Source organism: Oncorhynchus mykiss, chromosome 5 (genome assembly GCF_013265735.2).
Source record: "Oncorhynchus mykiss isolate Arlee chromosome 5, USDA_OmykA_1.1, whole genome shotgun sequence".
In the NCBI taxonomy this organism is placed as follows: domain Eukaryota; kingdom Metazoa; phylum Chordata; class Actinopteri; order Salmoniformes; family Salmonidae; genus Oncorhynchus; species Oncorhynchus mykiss.
In genome coordinates, this window is record NC_048569.1 from 67036132 (window position 1) to 67057941 (window position 21810).

The 21810-nt window shown below is 43.9% G+C and overlaps 2 protein-coding genes and 1 non-coding gene across 3 annotated transcripts in view; 2 read left to right on the forward strand and 1 right to left on the reverse strand.

Annotated features, from left to right (window-relative positions):
• The window catches only part of LOC110524403 (glypican-1), a 54520-nt gene extending 32975 nt beyond the window's left edge, over positions 1 to 21545 (forward strand). Inside the window, exons 2-9 of the mRNA XM_021604003.2 lie at positions 4277 to 4435; positions 8589 to 8983; positions 14660 to 14825; positions 14936 to 15066; positions 15182 to 15322; positions 15450 to 15580; positions 18441 to 18616; positions 18830 to 21545. Coding sequence (XP_021459678.1) covers positions 4277 to 4435; positions 8589 to 8983; positions 14660 to 14825; positions 14936 to 15066; positions 15182 to 15322; positions 15450 to 15580; positions 18441 to 18616; positions 18830 to 19035 — 1505 coding nt within the window. The 3' untranslated portion in view covers positions 19036 to 21545. The remainder of the gene's footprint in view (positions 1 to 4276; positions 4436 to 8588; positions 8984 to 14659; positions 14826 to 14935; positions 15067 to 15181; positions 15323 to 15449; positions 15581 to 18440; positions 18617 to 18829) is intronic.
• Positions 3916 to 3986, forward strand: trnaa-ugc. The gene has a single exon. It is a non-coding gene; the product is annotated as a tRNA-Ala (tRNA).
• The window catches only part of ankmy1 (ankyrin repeat and MYND domain containing 1), a 12987-nt gene continuing 10704 nt past the window's right edge, over positions 19528 to 21810 (reverse strand). Inside the window, exon 17 of the mRNA XM_021604002.2 lies at positions 19528 to 21810. This exon is cut by the window's right edge and continues 162 nt beyond it. Coding sequence (XP_021459677.2) covers positions 21788 to 21810 — 23 coding nt within the window. The 3' untranslated portion in view covers positions 19528 to 21787.

Sequence of the window (21810 nt, forward strand, 5' to 3'; positions counted from 1 at the left end):
CTTCAACCGTGAGAGATGGAATCTAAAACAAAAATAAAGAAAATCACATTGTATGATTTTTAAGTAATTAATTTGCATTTTATTGCATGACATAAGTATTTGATACATCAGAAAAGCAGAACATAATATTTGGTACAGAAACCTTTGTTTGCAATTACAGAGATCATACGTTTCCTGTAGTTCTTACTGATATATATGCAGTGTGATTAGGGAATGTAAACCAGGTGTGCGGGGAACAAGACAAAACAAATGGAACAATGAAAAATGGAGCGGCGATGGCTAGAAGGACGGTGACGTCGACCGCCGAACGCCGCCCGAACAAGAAGGGGAGCCGACTTCGGCGGAAGTCGTGACACTCTGCCTGTGGTGGAAATGTGTTTCCTCCATTCACAGATCAGTGGTTAATCCAAACACAATTAAATATATTAAAGTGGAATGGCAAATCCTCCAGTTGGATTTCAAAGTTTCCAGTTAGTTAAGGTTAGACATTCTGAAAGTCTTTTCAAGCCTTTTATTTCCCCCCGTTCCATTTAGGTAGTTTGTCACCAACAGACATATGTAGGCTGGCCACAATCATCTGTCCAGACATGAATTTCTGATTGCAGAAATGACAGCCATTAGAGATAGATGTGATATGGGATGGAGAGTGCAGGTTCATGGACAAATAGTCAAAGTCAACATTATCTTTCAACGGCTGTCCAATTTCGATTTGCTCGCTACATTTTCTGTGGAAGTCTTGCAGATTGTATTAGCCTCTATTACGTGTATGTTGTGCCTTTGACTGTGGCTGGCAGAGCTCTAATTGGCTATGAATGGGCTTTGATTCGATTAGTGTGACACAGGGGGCAAGGTTGGCCACCCCTCATCTCCCTCGGCAGTAATCTGTCTCTTGAATAAACGCTGTAAATGGGCTGGACTCTCTCCCCGCACCTGCTCCCTCACATAGCCAGCCAGAGCCAGACCTGTTCTGTCTGTCTGTCGAACACTAAGCAGCAAACAGGATATAGCCCACTAGCCACTATAGCCAGGAACTACATACCCATTTTCAATCATACCCATCACAGATAATACATAGATAGGCCTAGAGCTTCTCTATAGGGAGTGCCGAAGGTTACATATATATAGCATTGTAAGGGATCTCCATAATGTAGGCATAGGTCTCAGGAACCTTGCTGTCTTACTGGTCCAATGAAAGATGTGATCCTATCTGCATACTGATGATGACTTGCTCGTTGTTATTCTGTGTGTCTGTCTTTGCATGTCTATGGATTAGGGAGGTGTGTCTGGGTGCTCAGGCGTGTGTGTCCCTGTGTCCCTGGCTTGTATGAATGTGTGTGCACACGACAAATCTGATTTATCAGTCTTGTCTCTCCTTGTTCGCTGTCAGCAGTCATTGAAATGCAGGCCACACGCCTGCCCCCTGCTCGCTGACTAAAATGGACGAGCGCTCACGAGCTGGCCAGGAGATTAGATGTTTAATGGGATTTAAGCCTGTTCTTCTCTGCAAGACGCTAGGCCTACCAGAGACACACAATATGATTCCTACTGGAATCCCTCCATTGTGTTTTTACTGGTTCACACTTTGCGCTGCATATTAAATCACCTCAGAACAACCTGTTTGAAGTCTCGCTTCAGAAGCTATGCACTGTTTCAAAGTAAAGACATTTTAACACTTTGACACATGAGAGAGAGGCACGAGGAAGGAGTTTACGATAGGAGAATGCACAGTAAAAATGTCTGTCAAGTTAACAGTTCTGCCCTTCTCTTCTCTTTACACAGCATGATCACGATCAGGCTCAATCATCCCTTTTTTTCTCCTCTCAAAGTTGTTTGATTCGATATAAAGGATTGCAAATACTCCTCATGCCAGTGCCACATACCGTGCAGAAGACTACAGCAAAACAGACAGACTACTGCTTGACTACCACACAACTAGTGAGCTTCTTGGCACACAGATCCTATATCCCTTCTCTAGAATTTTAAGATAAAAGAAGTGAGGAAATAAATAAATAAGTGAATAGAGATTTCTCTGCACTTTTCCCTCCTGCTGTAGTCAGGATTCATAAAAGATGCATGGATGTGATAGCATCTCTCGCTCCAGTTCCCGGGGCAGACAGCCAGGGCCAGGCAGAGGCAGGGCTTGAGCAGGGAACCCGTTTGTGAAGTGGCAGAGAGGGCTGGGGGGCAGACCACTCACCCCCATCCCCTCTACGCCTAACCCCCTCCTCAGGCTCACCCCCGCCTGCTTGGGGACTGGGGCTGCAGACTGCACTCTAAGCTGTCTGGCTCTTTCTCTCTTGTGTGTGTTTGTGTTTGTGTGTGTTTGTGTGTGTGTGTGTGTGTGTGTGTGTGTGTGTGTGTGTGTGTGTGTGTGTGTGTATAGAAGAATTTAACAAGATAGTTTTTTGTGGAACTTGTCAGTAATACATATGGCAGCAAATACACTTCATAGAAGATTATTGTAATATCTGATATTGGTGGTTAACATTTAGATAACAGAAATGTTGTATGTATTATATAAAAAACATACAAGAGACATGTAAGCTAAGCCTTCTAAGGCACATGGGACATGCATGTTTCAAAGCACTTGCACTGTCTGATGTCATTGATACATGCAATGTGACACTTATTGAAAAAAGAAGCAAAGTCTGCCATGAGGAGGAGGAGGAAGGGGGGGTGAGGAGGAGAGGGAGAGGAGAGGGGGAGAGGAGGGCGGAGAGGAGGAAAGGAGGAGGGGGAGAGGATGAGGAGAGAGGAGGACAGGAGGAGGGGGAGGAGGAGAAGGAGGTGGAGATGGAGGAGAATAGCAGGAGGGGAGGAGGAGGAGGATAGGGAGGAGAGGAGGAAGGGAAGAAGAGGAGGAGGAGGTGGAGAGAGAAGAGGAGGAGGGTGGAGGGGGAAAAGGAGGAGGAAAGGGGTAGAGGGAGAGGAGGAGAAGGAGCGAAGAGTACAGGAGGGGGAGGACAGGAGGAGGGTAGGAGATTAGCAGGAGGGGAGGAGGAGGAGGATAGGGAGAAGAGAAGAGGAGAGGAGGAGGGGTCTTGGATGAGGAGGAGGATAGGGAGAGGAGGAGGAGGAAAGGGGAGGAGGAGAGAAGAGGACAGGAGGAGGAGGACAGGTGGAGGAGGGGAGGAGAATAGCAGGAGGGGAAGAGGAGAGGGCGAGAAGGGGATGACATGAGGAGGGGGAGAATGAGGAATGACCGATAGCAGCAGTGAATATATTTAGTTTTTAAGTGGAGATTTCTCAACAATCAGTCTCACGATAGCACATTGGTATTAGTCTGTGACAAATACCAAACCTTAACAGGGCTTGGCTTGGCTAAGACCCTGGATAGGAGACCAAAAGTGTAGTTGTAGGTAAACCAGCTGTCCAGTAGGAAGTGCTTCCCAGCCTTAAACATGGAAACTCATAAATTAAAATGTATATACAAAGGTTGTATTTTTCTTATAGTAATTGTCATGTTTAATTATATGTTGACTTGTAAAAAAAAACGTGAAACCTATAAGGAAAGCATTTATTTTGTAGAGGTCACATTCTCAGAACATACACTTTTCCTATTATATTCATAGATGGCTCATATAATTCATGAATATTGTCTCAAATATGTCATACCATATCATGTATTCAATTGTGTGTGTCATATAAGGCTTATAAGTTAAGACATATACAAATACACCACGGACATATAAGGCTTATAAGTTAACACATATACAAATACACCACGGACATATAAGGCTTATAAGTTAACACATATACAAATACACCACGGACATATAAGGCTTATAAGTTAACACATATACAAATACACCACGGACATATAAGGAAAAACATATACAATTCTACCAGAGCCTTAGTAGATGACTTATTAGATTTTTATACACATAATCTTCTTCTGCCATTCAAGAAGTAATCGCCTGTGGCTCAGTTGGTAGAGCATAGCACTTGCAATGCCAGGGTTGTGGGTTTGATTCCCACCAGAGACTAGCATGAAAATGTACAGAATGCATTCACTACTGTAAGTTACTCCAGATAGTTTGTTTTACATGTTAGTCATTTAGCAGATGCTCTTATCCAGAGTGAATTACAGGAGCAATTAGGGTGAAGTGCCTTGCGCAAAGGCACATCGACAGATTTTTCACCTAGTCGGCTCAGGGATTCAAACCAGCAACCTTTCGGTTACTGGTCTAATGCTCTTAGAGCCTCTCTAAAATCTACTCTTTAGTATTAAGTGGATAAAACCCTAAACATGTCCTCTCCTCTGTCTTGTCCCTAGGTGAGCACCTGCGCATCTGTCCCCAGGGGTACACCTGCTGTACCAGTGCCATGGAGGAGACCCTGTCCAACCTGAGTCGCAGGGAGTTTGAGGGGCTGGTCAGAGAGGCAGGGCGCTCGCTACAGGCCTCCCTCAACACACAATACAGGAGCTTCGACAGTGAGTAGCCACACAGAACTCATACTCTCCTCTATACTGACAATACACGCACAGATGCACGCACTTACACACAAACCCTCATAAAATGAACATGGGCATCTACTCTGTCTGTCAGTTGTTTAACGAGAGGATAGGGCAAGTGTTGGCGTGGTCTCAGATAAATAAACAAACCAAATAAATGTCCACACGTCAGAAAGACACGCTGAGCTGTCAACCTGAAGGGGAAAGGAGGTCACTAGACATTGGGATAATAACACTAGACATTGGGATAATAACACTAGACATTGGGATAATAACACTAGACATTGGGATAATAACACTAGACATTGGGATAATAACACTAGACATTGGGAATTGTGTATTTGTGTGAAAATGCTGATACTTCCTGACATTTCTTAAGCGCTGCCTGTCTTGACACCAGCCTCAAGTCTGTAGTTGCGTGCAATCTTTTCAACAACTGGATGACCTTGATAGTGTCCTTGACTTGTGCTGCGAATTTTGAAGACATTACTGCAATCTTTGACCCATCACTAATAAACTCTATTTATATAAATGAATCAAAATAGTCCTGAGGCTCCAGCTACAGTAGCACTATGGAGCCGGAGGATACTGTACCCAGATGACAGCAACTGATGACGCCTGAAACACGGCTGTTTGCTCGGGAAAATAAAACTCCCACAAAGTAATCTGGACATCCATCCATCCATCTGATTAACATAAGATTAAAACAGGATGTGGGGATGATGGCATGCAGTCATATTTTCTGTCTTGATGGGCCCTAGCTGTCATCAGAGTGGTAGAGACAGAGACAGGTAGACATAGACAGGAGAGGGGAAGGTGGGCCGCTGGGAGACAGAGTTATGATTGGCTGTGGTAATGAGTCAGGGAACATAGTAGACACTGTGGTGTGGAAGAGGGAGGGGTGAAATGTGATAAGCTGCCCCCCCTCCTCTCCTCCACCCCATCTACCCCCACAGGCCGGGATGCTGGCCCTGCTAATGAGCATTTGACCCAATGAGGAGAGTGGCTGCCAGAAGCATCACATCACCACACATCAGAGTAATGAGACAGAGAGAGAGAGAGGGAGAGAAGGGAAGAGAAAGAGAAGGGTGAAGCAGGTAGGTAGTGGAAGAGAGAGGGACAGAAAGAGGGAGAGAGGGGAATGATGGATTGATTAGAGTTAGTGGAGGGCGATATGGAGAAAGAGAGAGAAAAAAGAGAAAGTGAACAGGGAGGAGAGAATAAAGAGAAAGTGAACAGGGAGGAGAGAATAAAAGAAAGAAGGGTTGTGAAAGGGTATGGTGATATGAGTCAGGCAGCGTGTGTCAGATGGGGAGTTCCAGTACATTTTTCTCCTGCTTTCTATACTTCCTAAATGGCTGGGCTGCTCTGATTTACAGAGTGAGATAAAATCAGTGTGACTGATATGTGTGACATATGCCTTGGCAGAGTTAGCCTAGCTTAGCAACAGGAGGAAGGTGTTGGCCACACAACAACAAGGACACCGTCACACACAGGGGCTGGGCTGGCAGAACAGTATAGAGCAGGGTTTTCCAAATTCTATCCTGGGGACCCCAAGAAGTGCACTACACAGCTGATTCAAATAATTAACTAATCAACTTGATTATTTGAATTAGCTGTGTAGTGCTAGGGCAAAAAACAAAACGCGAACCCCCTGGGTTTGGGAAACGCTGGTATAGAGCTAGTCCAGCTGCATACACAACCCCTGCCCCCTCCTCCTCTCCCTCAACATCAGGAGGTTACAGCCACAGAGACAGAGGGAGGCCAGATGTTGGTGAGGATGAAGCAATCCATCAAAGAGGAACCTAGAGCTACAGCTACATGAAGCAGCGATAGAGAGGGGAGGAAATGGAAGTGTGCAGGTGATGTTTCAAGTCCATTTGGTATGATTGCAGCTGTGTCTTCCGTAGACTACAGCAGATGAACAGGAGCAGTAGGTAGCAGCAGTAGCAGTAGAAAACAGAGCAGCAGTAGGAGCAATAGAAACGGAATGAACATAAGATCGAGGAGAGGAGTGGCGGTAAGAGTTGCATGGCCATCTGGTTGTGTTTAGGGTTGCCGGGCGTGGGCCCTGGACTCACTCAGCTAAATGCAGGCTTTTACTGCTTCTCCACAGCAGCAGCGGCACTCACAGGCCCCGGCCCCGGCCCTCCACCTGTCTCCAGCATTCAATCCCTCAGATTAGCGGGATTGCCAGAGATAGTCTCCTCTCCCTAACCCTCCCTCTACGGGGGTCAGCTCCAGCAGCAGGGAGCAGCCCAGTCATTGTGTCAGCAGAATGGGAGGTGACAGAGTTTTATTACATTCCCCCCTGACACTGTAACTCTCAGTATCCGCTGCTTTATTGGAAGGCTCAATAAGGAGGTATGTAGGACAATGGTATAGTCCGTTGTTATTTTTGTTTTTCTCTCTTCCTCTCACTTTACCCGCAAAGTGCTGTTAACTGAACTGCAGCTGAGACAGTGCTCTACAGTTCTACGGTTGAGTTCCCAGGTTCTCACAGTGTCTATAGTTTGTTTGTCAGGCATGCTAGAACACTCGTCCTTGTTTGTCACATTGGGCCAAATCGATCTGCTCATTCCCACACTCCCATTTATTTGTTTATTTACGTAGCACGAAAAGCTTACCCACTAAGCACAGACATCATTTCAACATCTAGTTTTGATTGTGGTTGTGACTGGTTGTGACTTCAGCCAGAAATCAACAATAAATGTCACCATGTCAATGTATTTAGGATCAAAATTGGGTAAAAATAAGAAGAAAATCGTTTTCCACGCTGATTCAACGCCACCACATTTTGAGTTTTTTTTTTTTTTTTTTCCACTTTTGTTTCAACCAGTTTTTGCCCAGTGGGTAGTGACTTTGGTTTTTGATTTTTTTCCACTTTTGATTCAACCAGTTTTTGCCCAGTGGGTAGTGACTTTGGTTTTTGATTTTTTTCCACTTTTGTTTCAACCAGTTTTTGCCCAGTGGGTAGTGACTTTGGTTTTTGATTTTTTTCCACTTTTGATTCAACCAGTTTTTGCCCAGTGGGTAGTGACTTTGGTTTTTGGAGAACACAAATCAATCATATGTCTGGGTGCCAAATGGGAGGACAGTTGGGATCTGTACTTTACAGTCTAGCTAATCTCGTGACAGACTAATTTGGTTCTGGGTGCTGATATTCAAATCCAATTCAATTTTATTAGTCACATGCGCCGAATACAACAGGTATTACAATACATCAACCCTACAATGAAATGCTTACTTACGAGCTCCTAACCAACAATGCATTTTTTTTTTAAATGAGTAAGAATAAGAAACAATAGCGAGACTATACACAGGGGGGTACCGGTACAGAGTCAATGTGCGGGAGCACCGGTTAGTTGAGGTAATATGTACATGTAGAGTTATTAAAGTGACTATGCATAGATGATAACAACAAAGAGTAGCAGCAGCGTAAAAGAGGGGGTGGCAATGCAAATAGTCTGGGTAGCCATTTTATTAGATGTTCTGGAGTCTTATGGCAATGGGGTAGAAGCTGTTTAGAAGCCTCTAGGGAGCTTTTCCTAGCCACCGTTCTTCTACACCTGCATTGCTTGCTGTTTGGGGTTTTAGGCTGGGTTTCTGTACAGCACTTTGAGATATCAGCTGATGTACGAAGGGCTATATAAATACATTTGATTTGATTTGATTTTGGAACTTGACTTGATGTACTGGGTGATGTACTGGGCCATATGCACTACCTTCTGCAGTGCCTTGCGGTCGGAGGCTGAGCAGTTGCCATACCAGGCAGTGATGCAACCAGATGCTCTCGATGGTGCAGCTGTAGAACCTTTTGAGGATCTGAGGACCCATGACAAATCTTTTCAGTCTCCTGAGGGGGAATAGGTTTTGTTGTGCCCTCTTCACTACCTACTGTATATCTGTGTGTTGGTGGTGATATGCTCACATTCTATGGGATCTACTGTACTTCAAGTAGTGGCCATTTAGCTGTACTTTATCTGAGCCTGTGTTCACTTTGTGGGCACAGGCCAGCAGCACTGGGAAGGATAAGCTTGGTTTTTGGGGTTTGATGTCACACAATGCTTTGAATCGCCAACAGACTATTCCAGTATTTGACTCCTCGTTTCTCTTTCTCCTCTCTCCTCAGCGTACTTCACAGACCTCTTGAACAGATCCGAGCGTTCCCTTCAAGAGTCCTTCCTGGCCACGCTGGGCTCTCTCTACTCCAAGAACGCCCCTGTGTTCCAGGACCTGTACGCTGACCTGCGTCGCTACTACCGTGGCTCCGCTGTCAACCTGGAGGAGACGCTCAACGACTTCTGGGCACGGCTGCTGGAGCGCCTGTTCAAGGCCTCCTCCCTCCCGCAGTACACCCTCACTGACGACTACCTGGAGTGTGTGGCCAAGCAAACGGAGACCCTGCGGCCCTTTGGGGACGTCCCCCGTGACCTCAAGCCCAAGGTCACCAGGGCCTTCGTGGCGGCGCGGTCATTCGTCCAGGGCTTGACTGTCAGTGGGGAGGTGGTCCGCAAAGTTTCCCAGGTACTGTTATAGTAGAGACCTGTGCTGTTTCACGTGTTGCTACCGCTGAGAAATATGGCAGTGCTTTTTATTCCTGATATTACCACCTCACATCCACCACACCGTCAACCATTAAACACCCTGCACACACATAAACGCTGTCAACTAGTTGAAATTGGGATTGTTATGTAAATCACAGAGTAAGTTCCTTGCGTAAATCTGTCACAGAAAGAAAATGCCCTGGGTGTGTAATTTTCACCCCTAGGCAGTGTGTTTAACCTTGGTTACCCTGGTGAAAACATATGCATACTGTAGATGGATAGAGCACATTAAGGTGCTTGCCTCAGTAGGGCGTGCCTCAGTAGGGCGTGCCTCAGTAGGGGCTTGTCTCAGTAAGGGCTTGTCTCAGTAGGGGCCTGCCTCCGTAGGGGCCTGCCTCAGTAGGGGCGTGCCTCAGTAGGGGCGTGCCTCAGTAAGGGCTTGTCTCAGTAGGGGCGTGCCTCAGTAGGGGCATGCCTCATTAAGGGCTTGTCTTAGTAGAGGCGTGCCTCAGTAGGGGCGTGCCTCAGTAAGGGCTTGTCTCAGTAGGGGCGTGCCTCAGTAGGGGCCTGCCTCAGTAGGGGCGTGCCTCAGTAGGGGCTTGTCTCAGTAAGGGCTTGTCTCACTAGGGATGGGTAAAGGGCTGCTGTGCATTGCCCCAGCAACAGGGTGTCTGAGGGGCGGATGAAACATGTAGCAAGGCTAGCTTAAAAACCATTTCCCATCAGGAGTGAATTACAAAGAAACCTGGCCCCTCCGACCCCTGTCCCTGTTCCTTCAGCCACAGTCTATTGGCCAACTACTTGGCCAGTCTACATTTAGCCTTTATTGGATGAAAGTAAGGCATTTTAGGGACATGTCTCTATCTCTTTGGATGGTAGCAGTGGAACGTGCCCAGTGCCTGTTTCATATGCCAACTTTTATGATGCTTTTATTGGTATAGAGAATCACAAAAGCACATTCTTGGAGAGAGGAAGGAGCCTTTGAGAAATGTTTAGGTTTTATGTTCATTTAAATGTAACATTAATATGAAAGTACGTTTAGCCTACAAATATCTAATGTGTAATCTGTTGTGTCTTTTAGTGGATCGATGTGTATTTTTGCGTTACGTATCAAACGTGTATTTTTGCGTTACTTATCGAACATACACAAGCTATTTACACAAACACCAGAGAGGGCAATAGCCACGTACAGGAATCCTGTGGGCTCTCACTCCCTTCTTCCTAAAAATAACCACCATTTCAAACCGCTCTTTATGTTGGCACAAAGAGGCCGGAGTCTGGCCCATTTAAATACAGACTTTATTTACAGCACGGTGCCACCAGCTTTACAACTTTTAAATAGAACACAGGGAGAGGGAGATAGAAGTGGAGAGGAGGAGGTATAGAGAGATGAAAGCGAGTGTGAGAGAGAGAAAGAGAGTGAGAGAGAGAAAGAGAAAGAACATGTGGATGGATGGAATAATCCCTTTGAGCTATGGTTGATTACCGTTGTTACTGTCAGTGACAGTGGCTGATGTAACAGTATGGCATCATGGGTGTCTGTCCTGTCACTGATCTTAATTTATCAGCACCATTACCTGTCCGCTCTGCTCCACTCCACCTCCTGTTGTCACACTGTAGGAGATTTAACACTGTGGGATGTCACAATCAATTGGTGACATTCGGACGTATAAGGAAGCTGGTTGTCTGTGTACATTAAGCCCTGTTGAAGGGTTCCTGTGAAGTCTGTTAATACAAGGACCGGTTGTAATGACACCGCTTTAATCTTGTTAGCTGTTCAGTCTCCTTGTGAAGTTCTTAATGGTCTCCCATTCTAGACAGCATAAGCTCGCTCTTATCCTTTTAAGGAGCTACATTTGAAGCTGCATTCTGGGAAAATGACATGGTCCTCCTCCGAAGGCTTTAATAGTGCGAGATTATTCTTGGAAATGATAGCCAACTCTTGTAACAGTTAGCATCCTTTAGGAAACATCTACACCAACATATCCGTTTATCTATCCCTCACCGAACCCCTCTTATGCATTAGCTGCATGGTATTGTTGCTGTTTCATGTTGCAAAATGCGCACTACATAATCATAATCAATACATGATAATCATGATCATAGTACATGTTTTAACCACACATATACAGTGGGACCCGAAATTATTGACACCGTTGATAAAGATGAGTGATAATGACTCTATAAAATAAATCATCCCAATACTGAGCTACAGTGCCTTGCGAAAGTATTCGGCCCCCTTGAACTTTGCGACCTTTTGCCACATTTCAGGCTTCAAACATAAAGATATAAAACTGTATTTTTTTGTGAAGAATCAACAACAAGTGGGACACAATCATGAAGTGGAACGACATTTATTGGATATTTCAAACTTTTTTAACAAATCAAAAACTGAAAAATTGGGCGTGCAAAATTATTCAGCCCCTTTACTTTCAGTGCAGCAAACTCTCTTCAGAAGTTCAGTGAGGATCTCTGAATGATCCAATGTTGACCTAAATGACTAATGATGATAAATACAATCCACCTGTGTGTAATCAAGTCTCCGTATAAATGCACCTGCACTGTGATAGTCTCAGAGGTCCGTTAAAAGCGCAGAGAGCATCATGAAGAACAAGGAACACACCAGGCAGGTCCGAGATACTGTTGTCAAGAAGTTTAAAGCCGGATTTGGATACAAAAAGATTTCCCAAGCTTTAAACATCCCAAGGAGCACTGTGCAAGCGATAATATTGAAATGGAAGGAGTATCAGACCACTGCAAATCTACCAAGACCTGGCCGTCCCTCTAAACTTTCAGCTCATACAAGGAGAAGACTGATCAGAGATGCAGCCAAGAGGCCCATGATCACTCTGGATGAACTGCAGAGATCTACAGCTGAGGTGGGAGACTGTCCATAGGACAACAATCAGTCATATATTGCACAAATCTGGCCTTTATGGAAGAGTGGCAAGAAGAAAGCCATTTCTTAAAGATATCCATAAAAAGTGTCGTTTAAAGTTTGCCACAAGCCACCTGGGAGACACACCAAACATGTGGAAGAAGGTGCTCTGGTCAGATGAAACCAAAATGGAACTTTTTGGCAACAATGCAAAACGTTATGTTTGGCGTAAAAGCAACACAGCTGAACACACCATCCCCACTGTCAAACATGGTGGTGGCAGCATCATGGTTTGGGCCTGCTTTTCTTCAGCAGGGACAGGGAAGATGGTTAAAATGGTTAAAATTGATGGGAAGATGGATGGAGCCAAATACAGGACCATTCTGGAAGAAAACCTGATGGAGTCTGCAAAAGACCTGAGACTGGGACGGAGATTTGTCTTCCAATAAGACAATGATCCAAAACATAAAGCAAAATCTACAATGGAATGGTTCAAAAATAAACATATCCAGGTGTTAGAATGGCCAAGTCAAAGTCCAGACCTGAATCCAATCGAGAATCTGTGGAAAGAACTGAAAACTGCTGTTCACAAATGCTCTCCATCCAACCTCACTGAGCTCGAGCTGTTTTGCAAGGAGGAATGGGAAAAAATGTAAGTCTCTCGATGTGCAAAACTGATAGAGACATACCACAAGCGACTTACAGCTGTAATCGCAGCAAAAGGTGGCGCTACAAAGTATTAACTTAAGGGGGCTGAATAATTTTGCACGCCCAATTTTTCAGTTTTTGATTTGTTAAAAAAGTTTGAAATATCCAATAAATGTCGTTCCACTTCATGATTGTGTCCCACTTGTTGTTGATTCTTCACAAAAAAATACAGTTTTATATCTTTATGTTTGAAGCCTGAAATGTGGCAAAAGGTCGCAAAGTTCAAGGGGGCCGAATACTTTCGCAAGGCACTGTATGTGCATGTTCAAAAACAATTAGAAAGTACAGTGGGGCAAAAAAGTATTTAGTCAGCCAACAATTGTGCAAGTTCTCCCACTTAAAAAGATGAGAGAGGCCTGTCATTTTCATCATAGGTACACTTCAACTATGACAGATAAAATGAGAAGAAAACATCCAGAAAATCACATTGTAGGATTTTCTAATGAATTTCTTTGCAAATGATGGTGGAAAATAAGTATTTGGTCAATAACAAACGTTTATCTCAATACTTTGTTATATACCCTTTGTTGGCAATGACAGAGATCAAATGTTTTCTGTAAGTCTTCACAAGCTTTTCACACACTGTTGCTGGTATTTTGGCCCATTCCTCCATGCAGATCTCCTCTAGAGCAGTGATGTTTTGGGGCTGTTGCTGGGAATCACGGACTTTCAACTCCCTCCAAAGATTTTCTATGGGGTTGAGATCTGGAGACTGGCTAGGCCACTCCAGGACCTTGAAATGCTTCTTACGAAGTCACTCCTTCGTTGCCCGGGCAGTGTGTTTGGGATCATTGTCATGCTGAAAGACCCAGCAATGTTTCACCTTCAATGTCCTTGCTGATGGAAGGAGGTTTTCACTCAAAATCTCACAATCCATGGCCCCATTCATTCTTTCCTTTACACGGATCAGTCGTCCTGGTCCCTTTGCAGAAAAACATTTCCAAAGCATGATGTTTCCACCCCCATGCTTCACAGTAGGTATTGTGTTCTTTGGATGCAACTCGGCATTCTTTGTCCTCCAAACACGACGAGTTGAGTTTTTACCAAAAAGTTATATTTTCGTTTCATCTGACCATATGACATTCTCCCAATCTTCTTCTGGATCATCCAAATGCTCTCTAGCAAACTTCAGACGGGCCTGGACATGTACTGGCTTAAGCAAGGGGACACGTCTGGCACTGCAGGATTTGAGTCCCTGGCGGTGTAGTGTGTTACTGATGGTAGGCTTTGTTACTTTGGTCCCAGCTCTCTGCAGGTCATTCACTAGGTCCCCCCGTGTGGTTCTGCGATTTTTGCTCACTGTTCTTGTGATCATTTTGACCCCACGGGGTGAGATCTTGTGTGGAGCCCCAGATCGAGGGAGATTATCAGTGGTCTTGTATGTCTTCCATTTCCTAATAATTGCTCCCACAGTTGATTTCTTCAAACCAAGCTGCTTACCTATTGCATATTCAGTCTTCCCAGCCTGGTGCAGGTCTACAATTTTGTTTCTGGTGTCTTGGCCATAGTGGAGTTTGGAGTGTGACTGTTTGAGGTTGTGGACAGGTGTCTTTTATACTGATAACAAGTTCAAACAGGTGCCATTAATACAGGTAACTAGTGGAGGACAGAGGAGCCTCTTAAAGAATAAGTCTGTGAGAGCCAGAAATCTTGCTTGTTTGTAGGTGACCAAATACTTATTTTCCACCATCATTTGCAAATAAATTCATAAAAAATCCTACAATGTGATTTTCTGGATTTTATTTTCTCTTTGCATCTTTTTTTTCTCATTTTGTCTGTCATAGTTGAAGTGTACCTATGATGAAAATTACAGGCCTCTCATCTTTTTAAGTGGGAGAACTTGCACAATTGGTGGCTGACTAAATACTTTTTTGCCCCACTGTATATTACTTTATACTAATGCAATTGCTTAGAGAAAGAGAGTTTAACAAGTTATATTTATTTTCGCAAAAAGGTAGGAGTCAATTATTTATACCTCTAAAGAGTCTTATAAATAATGTAGTCTCATTACTCCTCACAGTTAAAAAGATGCAAAGCTCCTTGATGATGATGATGGGTGTGCCCCTCCAGGTTCCTCTGAGCCCAGAGTGTACCCGTGCTATGATGAAGCTTGTGTACTGCCCCCACTGTAGAGGCCTGGCCTCCGTCAAGCCCTGTGCCAACTACTGCAGAAACGTCATGAAGGGCTGCCTTGCCAACCAGGCCGACCTGGACACCGAGTGGCAGAACCTCGTCGGTGAGAGAAACACACGTGCACTCACACATGCCCGCACACACAACACACACAAATAAGCACACACTCTCACAGTCTTTTCCTCGATTCTCTTCCCTGTCTCTATTGTCCAGACACCATGCTGCAGGTGGCGTCTAGTTTCAGTGCTGACCCCAGTGTGGATGTGGTCATCTACTCCCTCCCCATCCGCATCTCAGAGGCCATCCTCTACATGCAGGAGAACACAGAGGTCTTCACCAGCAAGGTCAGTTCAACCAGCACCAAACCCTGACTAAACCTTCTCACTCCCACTCATGGCCCATTCTCTTCAGTGTTAGATGTGTCTAAAGGTGTGGGTTTCATTGTGTGTTTGGTGGTAGGTGTTCCAGGCCTGTGGGACCCCCAGGGTGGCAGACACACAGAGCTCAGGGTCTGAGGAGAGAAAGAAGAGAGTGAACCCTGCCAGCACCGCAATGGAGTACAAACCCAGCCCCACCGTAGGGGTCCCACTGGAGATGCAGGTGTGTGTGTCATTAGAACTGCAGGACATCCTCTCTGTCGTGTGTGTGTGTGTGTGTGTGTGTGTGTGTGTGTGTGTGTGTGTGTGTGTGTGTGCTGAGTATTCAAACTATGTATTATCTCTCCTAGATATCTGATGTGTCCAGTAAGCTGCGGGAGATGCAGCAGTACTGGGTCCAGCTGCCAGCTGCTCTGTGCAATAGTAAAGTGGCAGCAGGAGCAGCTGGTGACAAGTGTTGGAATGGCATGACCAAGGCCAGGTATGATGAGCACCTGTCCAGTATTTTAGCTGTCTGGCAGAGACAGACTGTTAATGACACATTGTCAACAGTAATATGTAGAATATCATCCCCTAAACATAGTATACTATTCCTCCTCACCTGTCTGAGAACATCTGTACTGTGTTGGATGTGAATTGCTCAGGTAACCCTGAGATGCACTTTAGAACCAGGATGAACATGCTAACCATTCACACAGCAGCACACACACAGCAGCAGAGTGCACAGAGACACAGCACTGCCTATTAGTCATGTAACACTCTCTCTGGTTAGAGTGAATCCCCCAAGACCCTCTCTATCTCAGTCTGAAATGGCCTCCCCTTCCCCTCACCCCCTTTCATGCTATTCAACTAAATTGATTATTGAGCAGTTTACCTCCCTTTCTGCAGTGCCACAACTCCTCCCTTATTGGATTGAGATTGGGCAATTTGATTTTTAGTGGGCTGTTGACTCTGAAATATGTGACAGACTATGTCATAAAAAATGTATGTACTTGTGGGTTCATGGGCGTGTTTGTGATAGTTTTTCAAGCAGCATCGGACACTGATATAAACGTGTGAGGGTGTGTGAGTTTGTGCATAAATATGTGTAGCTAGATTTACATCCAATTGGCAACAGATTTTCATGCGAATATTCTAAAATCCACATAAAGAAAATCTCCGCATTTTCCCACCAGTGGTGTATTTCCACCAAACTGACTTGTTGCGGATAAAAATCAGTGCGTGATGACATAGTGCACACAAAATGTTTTCATGTACCGAATAAAAATCGATGGGTCAACAACATTGTAGTTACTCCACAATACTAACCTAAATGTCAAAGTGAAAAGAAGGAAGATTGTACAGAATAAAAAATATCCCGAAATATGCATCCTGTTTGCAACAAGGCACTTAAGTAATTCTGCAAAAAATGTGGCAAAGAAACAAACTTTTTGTCCTGAATACAAAGCATTATGTTTGGGGCAAATCCAACACGTCACTGAGTACCACTTTTCATGTTTTCAATCATTGTGTTGGCTGCATCATGTTATGGGCATCTGCAAGGACTATGGAGTTTTTGTTGTTGTTGGATAAAACAGAATACAGGACAGGCAAAATCCTAGAGGAAAACCTGGTTCAGTCTGCTATCCAACAGACACTGGGAGATGAATGAACCTTTCAGCAGGATAATAACGTAAAACACAAAGCCAAATCTACACTGTTGCTTACCAAGGCAACATTGAATGTTCCTGAGTGGCCCGGTTACAGTTTCGACTTAAAGCTGCTTGAAAATCTATGGCAAGTCTTAAAAATGGCTGTCTAGCAATGATCAAATTGACAGAGCTTGAAGAATTTAAAAAATAATAATGCTCAAATATTGTACAATCCAGGTGTGCAAAGCTCTTAGAGACTTACCCCAAAATACTGTAATTGTACTTGTAATTGCCGCTAAAGGTAAAGGTGCCTCTAATTGCCGCTAAAGGTGCTTCAGCAAAGTATTGACTCAGGGTTGTGGATACTTATGTAAATTAGATATTACTGTATTTAATTTGTAATACATTTGCAAAAATGTCTAAAAACATGTTTTCACTTTGTCATTATCGGGTATTGTGTGTAAATATTGTGTGTAAAAAATCAATTGAATCCATTTTGAATTCAGGCTGTATCACAACAAAATGTGGAATAAGTCAAGGGGTACAGTAGGAATACTTTCTGAAGACACTGTAAATCATTGATGGAAACGTGGTTAGAGATGCTGAAATATTGAAATTTGTGACAGGTCAGGACATAAAAATGCAACTACAAGGCAATGGGCCATTAATAATGCATGTAGGGCTCAGTGTGCTGTATCGCTAGCTCAGCCGTAAGCAGAAAGTGATATGCGTAAATTACAGGTTAACAGGCATCAAGTATAGCTATTCAAGCTACAGGTAACTGCCAAAATAATGGAAACACTTGAGTAAATGAGGGATACAAAGTATATTGAAAGCAGGTGCTTCTACAAAGATGTGGTTGCTGAGTTAATCAAGCAATTAACATCCCATCACGCTTAGTGTCATGTATAAAAAATCTGGGCAGGCCGTTATTTTGGCTACCAAAGCTACTGTATGCCCATAGGATGACAATGCCCCCATTCACATGACACGAGTGGTCACTGAATGGTTTGATGAGCATGAAAACGATGTAATCCATATGCCATTGCTGTCTCAGCCACCAGATCCCAACCCATTTTAACACTTATGGAAGATTCTGGAGCGACGCCTGGGACAGCGTTCTCCACCACCATCAACAAAATACCAAATAATGGAATTTCTCGTGGAAGAATGTCGCTTCTCTCCAATAGTTCCAGAGGCTTGTAGAATCTATGCCAAGGTGCATTGAAGCTGTTCTGTATCATGTTGGCCCAATGCCCTATTAAGATGCTTTATGTTGGAGTTTCCTTTATTTTGTCAGTTACCTGCATATATACACTATATACTGTATGAGTGTGGGATTTTCCATCCAATACTGTGCCCAAGCAATGTAGTCCAGTGGAGGAGAGGGGGGCCTAGAGGATATATACAGTAGAGAAGATGAGGAGAGACTGAGACAGATAGACAGACACATCAAAAGGTTGACAAATCAATAACTGGTGAAATCGATAGACTAAATCCCTGAAGGAAAATGGATTTGTCCAAAAATAAATACCCAGCGATAAACACATAACCCACAAAATTCTACTTGCCATACATCTCCTTAATGGTCCAAAGCCACATTCAAATAAAGGCCTAGTCCCAGAGCTTTGTCATCCTAATGCAATGTAGTACCACAGAAATGCAACCGTGTTGCCTGCTAAGTGACGTATTGATGTTTTCTGTGTCCAGGTATCTTCCTGAGGTGATGGGTGACGGCCTGGCCAGCCAGATCAATAACCCCGAGGTGGAAATTGACATCACCAAGCCAGACATGACTATCCGCCAGCAAATCATGCAGCTGAAGATCATGACCAACCGGCTGAGGAACGCCCTCAACGGCAACGACGTGGACTTCCAGGATGCCAGTGAGTGACGGGTGGGGGAGGAGGGCTGATGGAGGAGGAAGGAAGGGCTGACACTATAGTAGACAGTGGGTTAGAGAGTATGCGATATTGGTTTGTGGATGGGGGTGGTAATGGATGTATAGGTTAGAGTTGGGAGTGCAGAAACATCTTGAAAAGCTTGGGACTCACTGATATCCTCATTTCAATTAACAAATGCCTTTCCCTTGTCCCCAGGTGATGACATCAGCGGTTCAGGAAGTGGAATGTGTACAGGCGAGTCATGTGCTCGTAGCGGACCTCGTGTCATTGTGCCCAAAACAGACAGCACCAGATACTACAATCCTCCTGAGAACAAGAAGGTGAAGGGCACAGGAACCCAGACCCACCCCTCTATCCTCCTCCCCCTGCTCTCATTGGCCACACTGCTGCTCAGGCGATAATGAACAGGTGGTGCATCCAATTGAGACTGTGTTTTGAGATGGAATAGAAGAGGAAAAAAGGGCGATTGGTGGGTAACTTTGCCAAATAGGAAAGGATTGTCATTGAATAAATGGACTACCTTTTATTTTGATGAGAAAAAAACAAAGAACATTAATATTCCTTGTTTTTTTTTGCTTGTTTATATTTTTTTAATGTGGCAAGTAGAGCTGGTCTTTGGCTTCTTTTTATTGTTTCTATGCTTGGGTGGTGAACAAGGATGGTTCACATGCTAGATGTGATGTTTGGATGCCACAGGCTTCTTAGTGAATATGCCATTCTAATGTAAAGTCAATGTGACCTTGTTGCAATGTTCTAACAATGCCAATAACAGCGATGTTGTGAGAACACTGTGAAAGCCGGTTTGGTGCGTATCTACAGTATGCTCATCCAACACATTAGTTGTTTTTTTTACTCAATCACAGTGACAAGGGAATGTGGATCTCTCAAGTATCTATTACATAAAAAATAATGGTTTATTGTAAAACCCTTGCATCAATAGCACATTAATTAACACAGCAGCAGTGACATATCTATGTCCTATCTTAATTTGACCTTCTCACAAAAGGACAATAATCTTGCAGCAACAGGAAATGTGAATTATTATGTGGATTATAATTAATATAAATTTTTGTAGGGGTGGATACATCTTTTCATTAGGGCAAATCAAGTCTGACATTTTAAAGTGGAAAAACTCTTAAGTTTGCATTTCCTGCTGCACAGGGACATTCTCTGTGATAACAGAGTGATTAAATGAAGATAGGAGATCTGTAGGTCTGTGAAAGCAGGTGGGTATAGTATAACAATCTAGCCGTTCTCTATTGAAGGACTGTAGAAAGCCGCTTCCGTCATATTAGGCCTGGAAGCCTCTCTGTGTCTGATATTTTATTTGATCAATCTGGTCTTCAAACTTCTAAAATCCACCATTCTGTTAGCAGTCAAAGTGACGCACAGCTCACTTAGCCAGCAACACACAGAGTATACACACTCCAAAATAAGCCCAACACGCATACAGATCACAAGAAGAATTTTAAGCATAGCCGTTGGTTAGTGTTGTTCACTCAACACATCCTGGCGACCCGTCAAAAAAAGGAGAGGTGCAGCTTTTTATACATATTTCCTATCTTGTAATATAATGTAATATATTATCACTAACCCAAACTTAGGGGTTTGAACCTTCCCCACCTGCCATATGCACAGTTGACTACAGCTGGATGTGGAGAAGGAATGCCTTGACTAAATCACTGTCACACGTTCTCCAAACGTTGCTAGAATGTTCCAGGCAGCACAGTGACATTGTAATGAAGGTGCAGTCAGTGATGGGAGTGCATTGTTGTTGGAGCTGGCTCGTGTTCCCTCCGTCACACACAGGAGGACCATTTCAAAGTGTCTGTGTGTGTGTACAGTTACAGTCTGTCATAGCAGAGAATAAATCTGATGTAGTGGCATATTGTGTATGTATGGCCAATAGTGATTAAATTATAAATTGTTGGGGGTGAGACATCCAGACAGTACGTGGATGCTAGAATGGAGAAGATCTGGTGACACAGTGTCCGTTAATGTAACACAGTGTATATGTCAATGTACTGGTGTACGGTATGTAAGTGTGTGAGTGCCTGTCTTTGACTTTGTGTAAAACTGTGTGTGAGACTGTTTGACTGCCTGCATATAGAGGCACAGCATGAATGGATGCATGTAGAATGCATGTTTTAAGACTGTGTGAATACAGCTTCTGATTTCCCAGGAGAGAAACATTGAAAACCGAGCTAAAAGAAACGTAAACAGAATACAGAGCATGATTGCTGCTTTCCAGTCTTGATCATCATCCCCTAAATTTGCACTGCCCCTGGTCTCTCCTTCAACACTTCCAGGCCCACTTCCACACTTCTCCTTCACCTGCTTTTCATGTGGTTCCCTGGCACTTACAGTAGATTTGGTGAGAGATTTTGCTCTTAATACATTTAGGTGGGAAGCTGAATAAGAAGCCCATTCCTCGTTACCTGCAGGTTCTTATAGCTCAAAATACTTGTGCTAACAAACCCAACACCGGGCTGCTCAGCTCAATCCCAAGCCCAATGAACACTGAGAAATCGATGAGCAGGCCCTCTCAACACACAGAGAATCCTCAGATGGAAAAATCAATGGGAGAGAAGCGCCATGTTGAGGTGCTGATTGATTTGGATACAGATACAGGCTGGCTGATTACATCAAATGTGTGCATGTGGTGTGAATGTGGTTTTATGTGTCAGGGTGTGAAAATCAAGGGCCCCAAAGTATTTGGTGGACACACTTGATTGTCCTACAATACAGTGGGAGGCATAAGTAAAATGTGCCAATTTGAAAAATAAATACAAAATTCCCCTTTTGAGGTTCTTGTGATTGAGCAACAATGCCAAGGTGAAAATATGTCGACATTCTGTCGTTGTTTTCCCCCATGAATTGTCAGCTATTATAAACATGATGACATTTTAAAGATGTCCGACTGAGACTGACTGTTATTTGTAATTGCTTCTTCTGGTAACAGAGTCAAAGGTCCTGGGATGCTGCCCAATGATTATACATTTTTATCTTACTGCACATTCTCATGTCTGTCAAGTCATCTGGCACACAGTTTCACATGAAACCAAGTCACCACTCTCCTCCATTCATCTTTCTAGAGAATATATTCCATTCCCAAAGTACTTTAATATAACAGAATCAGTCTATGTGTAGCTGTCAGATGAAGCTGTAGTTCTCTT